This window comes from Rattus rattus, chromosome 2 (genome assembly GCF_011064425.1).
Source record: "Rattus rattus isolate New Zealand chromosome 2, Rrattus_CSIRO_v1, whole genome shotgun sequence".
Taxonomy (NCBI): domain Eukaryota; kingdom Metazoa; phylum Chordata; class Mammalia; order Rodentia; family Muridae; genus Rattus; species Rattus rattus.
In genome coordinates this window covers 192,611,941-192,626,235 of record NC_046155.1, presented here as the reverse complement: position 1 = coordinate 192,626,235, position 14,295 = coordinate 192,611,941, and the positions used below count along the sequence as shown (strand labels likewise).

The window sequence follows — 14,295 nt, the reverse complement described above, 5'->3', positions numbered from 1 at the left end:
CAGGCACTCCTTCCTCACACTGCCTGCAGGCACTCCTTCCTCACACTGCAGACAGTGTGGCCCAGCCTGCAGACACTCCTTCCTCACATTCAGTCAACACTGAGACATTACCAGTGTGACTGGTTTAGAGGTGGCCACTGCTTGCAGTGCCCTCACATGACTTCATCTGGACACTTGCATCCCCAGAGTCTGTCTCTCAGGACACCCACACCTGTTAGATTAGACTGTCACATATGGTAGTCCTCACCTCAAAATAGAGTCCCAGTCAATAAATTTGCTAGAAAACAAATATTGGGGTCATCTAATTCAGCTTTAACAGACTAATAAATTATTGGGAAAGAGAAGCCCACAGAAACGGCAGTGGTGTAAACAGCTTGATAGAGTTGGGATGTGTTTACAGTAGAGCATTGTAGGGCTTGAGGGAGAGGACAGTGCATGCAGAAGTAACAGACCTGATTGACAGGAAAGTCTGTAAGTCCTGTAAGTCTGAGGTACTGGAGCAGAGGGGTGAGAGGGGTGTTCTGCAGAGCCCTGACCTGCGTTTCCTCTCTGCTTTCTGGGGTCTGGGAGAAGGACAGAGCACTTGAATGTGAAGGTGCCTTGCCACACAGACATTTGGGACTGTGCCTCTAGGAGGTTTAAGGTGGTGACCAGCTGCCTGCCACTGGAGAGTCATGGTCCTTCTTCAGAAGGCAGAGGCTGTAACAGCCCCAGCAGCCAGCCAGACATCATGCTTTCTCTGTTTCCACTGACCACAGCCTCAAAGCCAGGCTTAGGAAGCCAGTCTAAAAGATGAAGAATTCTGCGGTGACCGTTTGTGAATGCACACCTGTAGTGACACAGGAAGAGACTGTGTGGCTCCTGATTTTCCTGGAAGAACCCCAAGAAAACAGTCCTCGGGGGCTCTCCCCCGCCGTTGGGGCAGGGCTCTCCAGGGACTGTGCGTACATGGGGAGGAGTTTACCTAGTGCACCGCTGCGGCTGCTCCAGCCCTGTTTCCCTGAGTGCAGTTCATACTGACTCTGTAAACCCTAAAACCTTTAAAGGGAAGGTTGCTCATGTCTCATTTCCTTACACACTCTTAAAATGATTTCAAATAAAATGGGAAGGGTCTAGGTTAATAAGTATTTGGCAGTTACTAAGACTCCACCTTTTTATTTTCCTGATTTTAGAATATGCAGGCATAACCAGGCTACTCTTTTTTCAGCCCCTTCACCTTGAAAGGTTTATTTCATCTCCCTTGCTAAAAGGAGGGTTAGTACAGTACACCATCTGGTCAGGGTGCTGGTGATACCCCAAGTACTCTGAGTTTATACAGTCATCTTTAGGTGACATTGAGGGAAAGCCAGGTAAAGTAAACGTCCCATTTATCTACAAATGCTTCGCTAGAAACACAATGTGCAGGTGCAGTGGAGCCAAGACTTAAACCAAGGTTCTCACTAGGACCTGTGCTTACCAGATATCAAAATCAGGCCCTCACCTTTGTGTGGCAAGCATTTTATTAACTCAGCTGTCTTCTTGGGATTTTACAATTTATATATTTTTACTTTATTAAATCTAAAGATAATTATAGTTAGTGCATAATTAAACATTTAAGGGCAATCTCAGTATCATGTTAAAATGAGTGGAGCCAAATTTTGTCTTTTTTTTTTTCACTTTTTATCATTTCCTCTCTCCTCTCTGTATCCATGTGTGCTTTTGTGTGTGTGTGTGTGTGTGTGTGTGTGTGTGTGTGTGTGTGTGTGTGTGTGTGTGTGTGATGTGTAATGTGAACCCAGGGCCATGGGTGTATCAGGCAAGTACTATATCATGCTTGTGTCTGTTTTGCTTTTGAATCACAGTCTCTGTGTGTAGCCACTGGCTGTCCTGCAGCCATGCTGGTGTGGAACCACAGAAATGATTCACTTTCCTCCACCTCCTGAGCCACCATTGAGTTACTGGTTTGCACCACCGTGTGCGGCTCTGCTGTATTAAAGTAGTTCTGAGTTCACTCACTCTTAGTGCATCTGTGCAAGTCTCTTCAGAATGTGTGTTGCCCTCCTAACCACAGCCCACCAGAATGGCTGCAACTGTCGGATAGAGAAGGGGCTCTCTCACGGTCCAAAACAAACAGTCACACAGCCTCTGCTTTCTCAACTAACGACTGCTTTGTAATCAAAAGTGCTTTTCTAAGATTTGACACACAGGTGTTCTAACACCTACAAGAGAAACACACCCTCATAGAAAAATGCCAGACTGAAGTATTAATGACTGTTTATTGTTTCCAGCAGACTTGTATTCACTGTAGGTAACATTTCCCTGGCTCCTCTGTAAGGGCTGGCTGTCTCCACAGCCTCTTCTAATCTCTCTGGGAGCCTGTAGGCTGTGAGTCCTAAGGCAGTGACTCAGAAGCCACCATGCTCAGCCCAACAGGAAAAGCAAATGGTAGTCTCTCTCCCTTCCCTTACACAGACTTTTTGGGAGAGTTTCTTTAAAGAGAAAAACAAAAGCCAAGAACTCAAGTTTGGTAGATGAAAATGTTGGTGATCCACAACCTTGTTGAAGACCTTTGCTAGTGACTAGAGGGAATGTAGTGAAGAACCCATGTGGTAGCTGTTGGCTCCTGCCAAGAACATCTCTAGAGGGCACCCAGGCCACTGGAGACATGTGCCTCTGGCTTGGCTTCAGGCTAGAGGAACTTGATTTGCACTGTGTGGATGTGTGGTGGGATTCGTTCTGGAATAAACACTCCAGCACCAATGAGCGTAAAAGACTGAAGCCAGGGTAGCTCCTAAAAGGCCTAGGCTCTAGCTAGTCTGCATTCTCATTACTCTAAAGCCATAAGGTGGGACAGGCAAGCAAGTGAGCAGAAGCACATGTGGCAGTCAGCAAGTTGTTAAGAGCAGCCACTGTTGAAGCTGTTTCTCCAGGTCTTGTTGTCTTCCAGTGAACAAGGGAAGTCATGCTTAGAGGTGAGCAGCACAAGTGGTGTAAATCACTAAACCCGGAGCTAAGGACTGGTCTTCCCTACCTTGTTAGAGTTCAGGTGCACTACCTATTAAATATACTTCAGTATGTTTCAAATGAAGGAGGAAGAAGGACACGCTTCTAAAACACAACCCCACGCATGAAGTAACCAAAATGCCAGGTTTGCCATCCTCCAAAAAGGAGGCCCAAGGTGGATGTCTATGTCTTGCATTTTTATGAATGATTTCATGTGATGTGACCTTCCTAGATTGTTGGGTTCCTGTAGACTGTGTGACCTGTTGGGAAGCATTCTTTTCTTTATGAAGGACCCAGGACCAGGGCCACTTTATGGCCAACTGGTCCTATTGTAACTCCTACTCTAAATCCTGTTCCTACCTCCCTCGGCCAGCCCTTAAAGCTTTTGAATCCTATTTAAAATGCTACAGAATTTTAAAATATATATGTATGTTCCTAAATATGGTAAAAAAAATTTTTTTCTTTCTTTTTTTTTTTTAAACTTTTTTTTTTTGTTTGTTTGTTTGTTTTCGGAGCTGGGGACCGAACCCAGGGCCTTGCGCTTGCTAGGCAAGCGCTCTACCACTGAGCTAAATCCCCAACCCAAAAAATTTTTTTTCTTGCACCTACTAATAAACTTCTTCGTGAAAGGGTTGAGAGAATGACTGAGCATAGTCATTTGAAGGGGCAGACTGATCTGTAAGTTTGAGGTCAGCCTGCGAGTTTGGGAAGTACTAAAGTCAGGGTCTGCCCTGCCCCACAGTCCCTGAGATACATAGTGGCTAAAGCAGGGTCTACAGGACTGTCCCTGGTACCAAGACAAACCAATCCCAACACAAGCTAGCCCAGGAAGGACAGACTACAGTGGCTACTGAAGCAAAGTGAATGGAGCTGCCCTGTCATCTGTGCAGAATGACTGGGTGTTTTAAAGGAAGAATGAGAGAGAGAAAGGGACACATGGACCCTGTACTGAGTAGGGAGGAACAAAAGCTGGAAGGTGCCTGTCAAGGGAATTAGGATCCTGGACCTACTTAGCTGACCTCCACCAAAAGCAGGAGATGGGGCCCTGTCATGGGTCGTGGTTCAGAACCACCGGTTCTCTTAGAGACATTGAGCTTTCACAGGCAGGAACTTGAAGGAACATGACCTTGAGTTTATAGAAACAATACCAATGCTCACTCAAGGCCAGCAGAGGCAGAAGGGGAGTAAATGAAACTATTTGTGCTGAAATTCTGCATTCTTAGATCATGGTTGGGACAGTCAAGGTCAGGGCTCAAAGAGTTTGACTGGAGTGTGATGGTTTAGTTCTGTGCTGGAACAGCACATATCTCTGATAGAGCACACATGCTCTCAGTGCCGAAGGCAGACATGATAAGTGGGCTGCTGTGGGTAGGCACGAAATGACAGCCATGACAGTGTTACAGGAGTACCTGTGGAACATGCACAACTGATTCTGGAGGTCAGCCGTCCAGCCATCCGCTGACATTCAGGCGGGGATCATCATCAGGATGTGGTATTAAAAATAATCCATATGAAGAAAATCTAGCAAAAGGTTGACTTTGACATGTATATTCAACACTTCTCCTTCCATCTTCCATTCTTAATTGTTCAGTGTAAATCTCATGAACGATTTCTATTTCATGTATCTTGTAATTTTATTTTATGATTCCATGATTAGCTGAACCTAGAGAATTCTAACGTGTGTTGGAGCACAGCAACCCAGGCTGGTCTCAAATTGGTGGTTCTCCTACCTCAGCCTCCTGGAACACAGATTATAGATGTGCACCACTGTGCCCAGTTTGGGGTCTTAATTGCTACCCTCAGTAACAAAAACAACAGCAACAAAATGAAACACAATGTACAAATATAGTAGTTGCACCTGTTTGAGTTAAAGAAATGGATTGTCTTCCATAAAGCACTCAAAAACTTAAGAATACGTGGAAAACAACACAAAACGCTCCAAACAAAAAACAGTAGGGTAATGGTTGGATGAGGCTAGCCAGCAAAGGAGGGAGTCAGTCCTCACTGTGCTCTTCTCCTCAGCTGTGAGGATTCATGCTCTCCTCACCTGTTTGGAAAGGAGTCTTCCATAGACAATTAGTTAAGGCCTTAAAATAAGGATGGGATTCCCTTTTGCGGTGCACCGCTACAAAGTCGTTTCTGGATCTGGGAGGAGGGATGAGAAAGCTCATTTCTGGTCAGGAGAGGCTCTCTCTAGGTTAGTTTAGAGGTAGTCTTCAGCAGAAAAGAGATGTGGTGTCTTCAGAATCACACAGATTAGAAGTGATAGTTACAGTCAGTTATGAAGCTATATTTCATATCTTTTCAGAATAAAACAGAAACTATTCTAGCAGGTGCAGGTGCACAGCTGTCTGATTTTAGAAACTGTTTCTTTAGTTACAAAATATCCAGGCCTAGTGTTGAAGCTCTTTTGAAGGCCACTGTTCTAAAACGAGAGGGAGAAGTTTGGTGTAAATTGCACAGAACAGAGTCTTCCTCTGAAGAAAAAGAAGGATATCTTTTCATTCTGGTCCTCAGCAGGCCATTCGGTTCTGCCACTATGCATACGGAAGTTTAGGGAGCGTGTTGCCAGTGTTTATGCTTCCCTGGCTCTTAATCATGAAGCTTATAGAAAAGTCACCACTTCCCTGGGGAACTAACTCTAGTGCTGATAGTTACACTACAGTACAAAAAGCTGTTTGTGGAAGTTTGCTGTTGCTACACAGTTCCTCAGTCCAGCCTTCCTAAGCATGCAGATGAGCATTGTGTGTAAAGGTAACGAACTGTACTGCTGAGCTGCTGCTGCTTCCAGAGTGAGAGCCTGCGGCTGCTGCTGCATCTTCACCCTCTTCCCTCAGTTCCCTGTAAACCACTGGCAACAATTATGCTTATGTAAAACCAGTTCTGTATGGAAAAGAAAAGATGACATATTTTCTGGGTTAGGGTGTCTATTGCTGTGATGAAGCACCATCAACAAAAAGCAGATTGGGGAGAAAATATATTTGGTTTATACTTTCACATCGTATAGTCTGTCACTAAAGTAAGTCAAGACAGGAACTCAAACAGGGCAGGAACCTGGAGGCAGGAGCTGATGCAGATGCTTTGAACGAGTGCTGTGTACTGACTTGCTTAGCCTGCTTTCTTATAGAAGCCAGGACCATCAGCCCAGGGATGGCCTGGACCCTCCCCCATCAATTACTAGTTAAGAACATGCCCTAGAAGACTGCCTATAGCCAGATCTTATGGAGACATTTTCTTAATCGCGTTTCCCTCCTCTCAGACGACTTTAGCTTGTGTCTTGCTATCCAGCACACATGTGGATTACTAAAATCACATTATTGCTAAAGGAACAACAATAACAGCAAAAAAAAAAAAAAAAAAAAAAATCCCAAAACCCAAACAATAACAACAGCACCTGGGCCAGCTCTGAGGGCTCTAACACCTGATCTCTATGGGTATCAGCACTCAGGAGCACATACATACACACAACATATATAATTTTAAAAATACAATAAAATAAATCTTAAGATAAAACTGCCTTGTAGTTTATATTTCCAACTGAAAGGTGATTGAAATGCAGAGAGAGCATCGAACTAGCTACCTCCGAAGAAACTGGCACAACCTTACAGACGCTTGTGCCTACTCTCACCAGAAGAAAGAGTAGGAAGAAAATGTGGGAGAGGCAATCTTAGAGGAAGAAGTAAATATTGGGTTTTAATTTAAAGAAAAGGAAACAGTCCAAAGTAATCAAACTTTTTGAATAAAAATTGAAAAACTAGGCCAAAAGCCAATGATATGGTTTTTGCAGAAATTAATTTACAATAGTCACTAGTCATTCTTCACAGAACCATGTGACATTTTGGGGTACAGACCTGTCCTCAAGAGATATGAAGGAGACTGACCCAAAACCAGAGTGGAGTTCAGAGAACTGTGAGTGAGGGCTGTGGTTAGCGCAAGACCAATTCTGTGGGAGAGAACAGACGCTGGGCACTGGAGCCTTAGCAAAGCCAGTGTTTACTGGGAAAGGTTGACCGTAGCAGAGATCTGGAGGCAGTTGGTGTGATTGTAGTTGCTGAGAGAAAGGAGAGTTGGGCCTAACCTGGACCAGCGAGACAAGCAGGAGCTCGGAAAGGGCTGTCGTGCCCCAGTACCAGTGTGCCTCGCTCAGCTCTGCGCCTTGCTTGGCTAGGGCTGTGGGCGGAGATGGATGTCTTCCTGCATGCGGTCGCATTAGTCTCCCGTCTCGTTCTCCCAAAGCCCTTTGCTCCTACAGGCTTTATCTCTCTGGAAGAAATTAGTCATGAAAAGAACTTGTAATGGAGGGTTTGGGGTTTTTTTCAAATCTGATTTCACGTTGTGTTCCTGTTCTTCAGTTATCTGTGACATACTTGTTTCAAAACAGTTGCTCTCTCAGTCATTGCTGATAGCTAGACTGCGAGAGCTTCTTCCTTTCAGTTCATCTCGGGAGTGGCTCGTCTTCCTGTGGGACCTGTAGTTGGAATGAATTCATAGTGGACTCTTGGACCTGGTGTTTTGTTCTTTAGCTTTGGTGTGGATCTTGAATAGCAGTCACTCATTAAATTGCCAGTCTCCCTCTCTCTTTTTTCTCTTATTTGTAAAGGCTGATATGCTGTTCTCCTGGCTGCTCTCTTCATTCTCTAAATAGGAATGGAGTGTCACTAAGTGCAGAGGCGTGCTCTGCCCTCTGCAGACACTGCTGAGCTGCATGCACAGTACCAGGTCATAGGGAGACACATGCTGTTACACACAGCTCCCATCCCTCAGATTTCAGCTCAGGCTGCCAGAACAAAGTATGGAAAATGGGTTGGCTGAAACACATCAATTTCTCATTTTTCTGGAGGCTGAGAAGGTCAAGATAAAGGTGTCACCCAGTTTGATTACTGGCGAGGCCCCCTTTCGGTGTGCAGAAGACTGGCCCCAGGTACTCACACTGCCTTTCCTTGGTGCTCGTGGGATACAACCTGTACTTTCTCTCCTCCTAAAGGGCGCTCATCCCACCACGAAGGCAGCATCCTTGTGACACTTCCTAGACCTAACCCTTCCTACAGGCCTCATTACAATCTGCTGTCAGAATGCCAACCAACCAGAGCTTCAGGGTAAGCCACTACCCAAAGACTATACATGGACTGACCCTGGACTCTGACCTCATAGGTAGCAATGAATATCCTAGTAAGAGCACCAGTGGAAGGGGAAGCCCTGGGTCCCTAAGACTGAACCCCTAGTGAACTAGACTGTTGGGGAGAGGGGGCAATGGGGGGAGGGTTGGGAGGAACACCCCAGGAAGGGGGGAGGGAGGGGGATGTTTGCCCGAAACCAGGAAAGGGAATAACTTAACCTAAATGTACATAAGAAAACTCAAGTTAATAATAATAAAAAAAAAAAAAAAAAAAGGAAAAAAAAATGATGAACAATCTGCTGTCAGTCTGTTGACATCGTGTCCTCTGAAGGGGGCCAGACAGTCACATGGCAAAGACAGGAGAAAGGTGATGTGGGTACCAGTGAGAATAGTAGGGCCACAGGAGAACCCACAACAGTTCGGGATCGACATATGTAAGTCCTGAGTGCTTCTGAAGAGTTGCTGTTACTGCTACTGAGTTATTTTGGTTAAGAAAGTTTTATGTGCCAAAATGTCTATTCACTTTTCATGAAGGCACCAGAGAATATGGGAGGGGAAAAGAGAAGCATGCTTCACAGACACCATCCACAGCATTAGCATTGCTTGGGGCCCTACACCTTTTTCCTTTGGAAACGTGCATCTGTTGAAAGTATAAGAAAGCGTGTTCTGTGCTAGTTGTTGCAAACTGTTCATTAAGTACATACCCGCCTGCCTTAGGGTAGAACTCAGGAGGTCTGCACTCTGTTCTCGCTGTCCATCTTTGTGCCCGTGTTGATAGAATGTCCTGTAGACATGCCAACAATGTTGGGTTTTTCTGTTGGCAGCCAAGGTGAATTTCCTCTTCTCCTAATAGTTCTGTCTGTATTTACCTTTAATCTGTATGTGTTGATGAATTCATTTCCACTGGGGGGTAAATTTTTCCACCAAACTATAAATGATTTTTTAAAATGCATTTATATTCCATGTGCATTGATGTTTTGCCTGAAGTTACAGACAGTGAGCTGCTCTGTGGGTGCTGGGAATTGAACCCAGATCCTATGGAAGAGCAGTTCTTCAGCTCAGCTCTTAAATCAGCCATGTTTCCAGCCCCTAACTGTCGATGATGTTTAAAGGAGTATTTGGCATGATGGGACATGTCTATTATCACAAAACTTCAGAACATGAAACAACAAGCTTTTAAGTTTGAGTTTAGCCTGGGCTGAACAGACCCTATCTCAGAAACAACAGAACGGAATATTTAATGAGTGATCAGTTCATTATTAAGCAGCCATACATGTTTCATAAGCTTATTACTTCTTCCCTTGTTGTTAATTATTTACCCATATGTCTTGAAATTGCTGCTGTCCTTAATTTTAATTCACTCTTTTCACCAAGAGCTCACTGAGTATCTGAGATGCCAAGGATATAACTGCAGAGGCAGCTGTAGAGGTGCCTGTCAGTGTCAGGAGCAGTCAGAGAGCCCTGTTTGACTATTGCCTGGCTTCCTAAGCTGCTTCTGAAGTACACATGATGAGTGGCCTGCTCGTCACACTGAGAGCCCCCATTCCCGTCGGGGATTTCACAGTGTCAGATGCAAGATGTCCAGCTACAGGTGGCGAATGCTCATCACGCTTCCTGGGACCCAAGGCTCTGCTTGTGATGTTTTGGCTGTGACATACTTATGCCCAGCGTGGTTTCTAACCACCGTGGCATGCCCATTGCTACTCACAGTGAGGAGCTGACAGCTGAATCTTCCTCAGAATTTGCTAGTTCTGATGCTCGCCTGCCTGCATCCATTGCCTCCCACACCCGGTTTGTCTGTGTCCTGCCAGAGCTGTGGGATCAAGGGAAGCTCTGAGGAGTAGCCCCAGCCATACCGAGCTGTCAGCTCCTCTGAGGTCCACTCCAGCATGCACAGCAGCTCCTGGTCATTGTGATGAAGAACTTGGTGGTATCTTTGCCCCAAAGCAAACATTCAGCGAGTATATTAAGGGCATCCTCAGAGCACTGCATTAATTATTAACTCATTAATATCACTATCATCTGTGAAAAATATTCTAAACATGGAAATTCAAACCTTTTTTAGGAAAACATAATAAATAAGAATATATTAATGGGGATAAGTTTGGCTGCAGACACTGTACTCTAAACATAGGGGTTCTCAGGGCAGACAAAAGGCAAGTCCTGGTGTTTCAGCTCAGGCCCACTTGCTTTAAAAACAAAATTTAAAAAGAGATTCATTAGACTCTTTGCTAGTGATCTGATGCTTACTAGGCTGTGGGAGGTATGCTGTATTTTCAGCAATGGTGAGCTATATAGCGTCAGGCCTTTCCTGACTTTCTTTTGGGTCCTATCTAGTTTAAATAAAAATTAAAAAAAAAAAAGAATATATTAATGAAACCCATTATTTTATAAGTCATCTAAACTAAAAAGTCACTCGTTTTCCAAATATGATAAAATAATATGCTTACATGACTAAGTGTATTTTCTCTTTGATCAGACATAAACATTTTCTGTAAATTAGAGAGAATTATAATAATGAATTTCTGGTGCATCTTTACTTTCCAGAAAAATCAATGTTTTCGTAACTCCTCTTTTAGCTAGAAAAGAAACAAAAACAGTACAGAAGGATTTTTCTGCATTTGAAAATGTATGAACAGCATAATATGTTCAGTATGCTGCTGGTCACGTTTTCATGTGGGAGGGATTATTTGGTTACATTGGTTGAGTAGGAGGATCCATTCACTGTGAATCGCACCACTCCTGATTGTGACCCTGGCCTGTAGAACTGTGAGAAATGAGATGACCGTGCACGTGTGTCTTTAATTATGTAGACGTTGTGGCCAGCTCCTCGGCCTCCTGCCATTGTGATTTTCCCATTATGGGGACCGTCACCTGGAACTGAGCTAAAATAGACCTTGTTAAGTTGCTTTTGTGGGGATATTTATCACAGCAACAGAAAAGAAACTCAGACAATCGTTCTGTTGCGGGCCCCCCCCTCCCAGTTTTTATTGGTTTGTCTTTTTAGTTGTGCGTGTATTTTGTCCTCCTAACACAAATTGAAATTTACTCCACTTGTTGTTCTTTGGTTACAGGTATTGTTTGGCACAGCCGATGGGCAGGTGATCGTCATGGACTGCCATGGCAGAATGCTAGCCCATGTCCTCCTGCATGAATCTGATGGCATCCTCAGCATGTCCTGGAATTACCCCATCTTCCTGGTGGAGGACAGCAGCGAGAGCGACACAGACTCAGACGATTATTCTCCTCCCCAAGGTAACCAGCTTGCTGCCCTCACTCTTACTGCCTTCAGGAAAGAGAACATCAGGAAAGAGGATGACATCACTCAGAGAAGATGCTTCACCTTACACACTCTGACTGATTTACCTGAGAGCTTTTAATGCTGAAACGCAGCACAGCGGCCTCCTGCCCCTGATGCAGGGCTTCCCATTACCCCTTTTCTCAGGATTGCATTCCAAAGACTAAGGCTTTCCTAGACATAAAATGAGACATACGTCTCCTCCTGTCCCAAGGGTTTTCTGGGATTTAGCTGCTTAGCAGGAATAAATTTTCATTGCGGATGAAAATTTGCATACTGTTAATATAACTTAATATGTGGTATGACCAAAATCCCTCACGGTTTTAGAACTGGTGGCTGTAAGAGAGAGATTCATTCTGCTCTTCCAAAGAGCAGCTCTGGAGCTGGTGCTCCGTGTCCCTGTTCGTGCTCTGTCCCTCTGTAGGCCTTATTGGTGTTAGTTGGTGTTAGATGCCCGAGACACGTGCCTCCCCCACCTTTGGTGGTCAGATGTGAAGGAGAATGAAAGAAGCCTTTGATAACCAGCAGGCCTCTGCCAGCATCAGGATTAGCCAGTCACCAAAATCCCTGCACTTTTTTTTCCCCCTTGAAGGATGCAATATAAAATGCTAGAAAGGATCTTTGCTTACAAGGCTGTCCTCCAGCTGCAGGCTCCTGTCCACTGCATCCCCTTGAGTTAAGCCATGCATTTCATGGTTTCTCATCAGTCCTGTCACAACGATGCATACTGTCCCACGAAAGGCTCAACCAGTGTCATCTGTGTCTGGATGGCACGTTCCTGTCTCCTGTCACAGAGACAAAGATGATTCCTCAGGATTTTTCCCATGTTCAAAATAAATTATCAGGGGGGTTCAGGGTCTGTGGGCCTTAGGAGGAGAGTGTTCAGCACCTACAAATCCACTGAGGAAGAAACTACCCTTCTCCTGATGGTCACAGCCATGATAAAGTGTTAGTTATATTTCTGCAGCCTCAGAGTAACAAGTCAGTTTCTATGAAATGCAGATAGCTTGTCTTCAGATGGAAACCCTGTCTAGTAAGTAAGATGCAGATTTACTCGTCCTTATTTTATTAGAGGAGGAAATAGTGTGCAGAGACCAAAGTTACAGAACGAGTCTAACATAGTCTTGGGTGGCAGTGAATACCTGACACTTGTCTACCCAGGGTGCACGTCTCAGAGGCAGCGGGGTGCTCTCGGGCAGCACGCATTTGCATATTAGATGTAGCAGTGTTTGAGTGCAGAGGGTATGATACACTGACGCACTGGCTTAGAGTGAAGAAAAGGTTGCTGTCATGAGTTACATGTCTGCTAACCACCCTCACTGCCTGCGGGACATGACTTCAGTGCCACTACAATACCTATAGAAGCTTCTGAAGAGTTCTGGTAATCCAGGTGTTCATAGAGACTTTTACTTAAAGATATTGTAATTCATTTATTTTATGTATATGGCTGTTTTGCCCGCATCTGTGTCTACACCACATGCATGCAGCACCTACAGAACCAGAAGAGAGTATCAGATCCCTGGTACTGCAGTTACAAGGTCCTCTGGAAGAGCAGCGACTGCTCGTAACCACTGAGCCATCTCTGCAGCCTGACTCTTTCTTTCCCAAGTAATGTTTGGGTGAGCCTGTTCATGGCCTGTTTCCAGACAGTTTCCTAATGCTGGCTGTGTACTCCACACATGGTAAAATACTTTATGAGTCACATCTGGGCTCTACCCTCTCTGTAATTTGGTGTCTCCCGTGGGAAAAACTTAAGGATCTAATACTGACTGCTATGGCTGCTTATTGTCTTTGAGTGAAGCTTTTTGCTCTGTGCATTGGATCACAATTAAGAAAACACTTTCATACCTTTCCCCACCATTCTTAATGTTACACAACATTTAAGTAATTTACACTTAGTATCAGAAGCAATACATAATACATTAGCATGTGTAATAAGCTCACACACGTTGTCACCCTCAGTCACCTCTGAGGCTGCTTACCCTACATCCTATTTCTCATTTCCGCTCCTCACATTGGCGCCCTCCTGTGTGACCCTGAGGTCTGCAGCGCTTGCTTCTCTTTGTCCATCCCAGGCCAGAGTGCGGTCTGTATTATTAGACACCTTAGGGCACTGTGGGGCTTTGAATGGCAGTGGCCCCATAGGCACACGTTTGAATACTGATGGGTCCCCAGTTGATGAAACTGTTTGGGGAGGATTAAGAGGTGTGACCTTGGAGAAGGTGTATCACTGGGTATGGAATTTGATATTTTGAAAAGCCCACTTCCTTCCTAGTTATCTCTCTCTCTGCTCTTACTTATACCCAAGGGTCTAAGCTCTCAGCCACTGTTTCAGCGCCGTGCCTTCCTGCTAACTCCTACCCTGTGCACCTGTGAGCCCTACATTAGCTCTTCCCTGTTGTAAGTTGCCTGAGTCATGGTGTTCTTTCGTGGCAATAGAAAAGAATAAAGTGAGGTGTCATAAACAGCGCAGCCTTAGACATGGGGTCAGGTTGTGCTCACCGCCAGCTATTCACTGGGCGCTTGTGTTTCCACAGATGGGCCTGCGGCATACCCCATCCCTGTGCAGAACATCAGGCCGCTGCTCACCGTCAGCTTCACCTCGGGAGACATCAGCTTAATGAACAACTATGACGACTTGTCTCCCACTGTCATCCGCTCAGGACTGAAAGGTACAAGATATGCCATTCCCTAACTCTACAGGTGGCACCCGTGCACACCTGCCTTCCAGGCTGGTGCCTTCCCGTATGGCTGCCGGCTTCTTCCGTGTGATGGCCCTTTTGGGCTTAGTGGAGTCTGTTAACAAAAGAGCACTCTGCTAAGCTCTTCTGCTTGTCTTAACAAGTCTGTAGCTGCTCTCATGTAGAGTAAGGATTCCTAATACCCAGTCGGAGTCATA

The 14,295-nt window shown here is 45.0% G+C and overlaps 1 protein-coding gene across 1 annotated transcript in view; it reads left to right on the top strand.

Moving 5' to 3' along the window:
* Tulp4 (TUB like protein 4) overlaps nucleotides 1-14,295 on the top strand; it is a 51,771-nt gene that overhangs the window by 4,445 nt on the left and 33,031 nt on the right. The window contains exons 2-3 of the mRNA XM_032894745.1: nucleotides 11,173-11,353; nucleotides 13,934-14,068. Coding sequence (XP_032750636.1) covers nucleotides 11,209-11,353; nucleotides 13,934-14,068 — 280 coding nt within the window. The 5' untranslated portion in view covers nucleotides 11,173-11,208. The remainder of the gene's footprint in view (nucleotides 1-11,172; nucleotides 11,354-13,933; nucleotides 14,069-14,295) is intronic.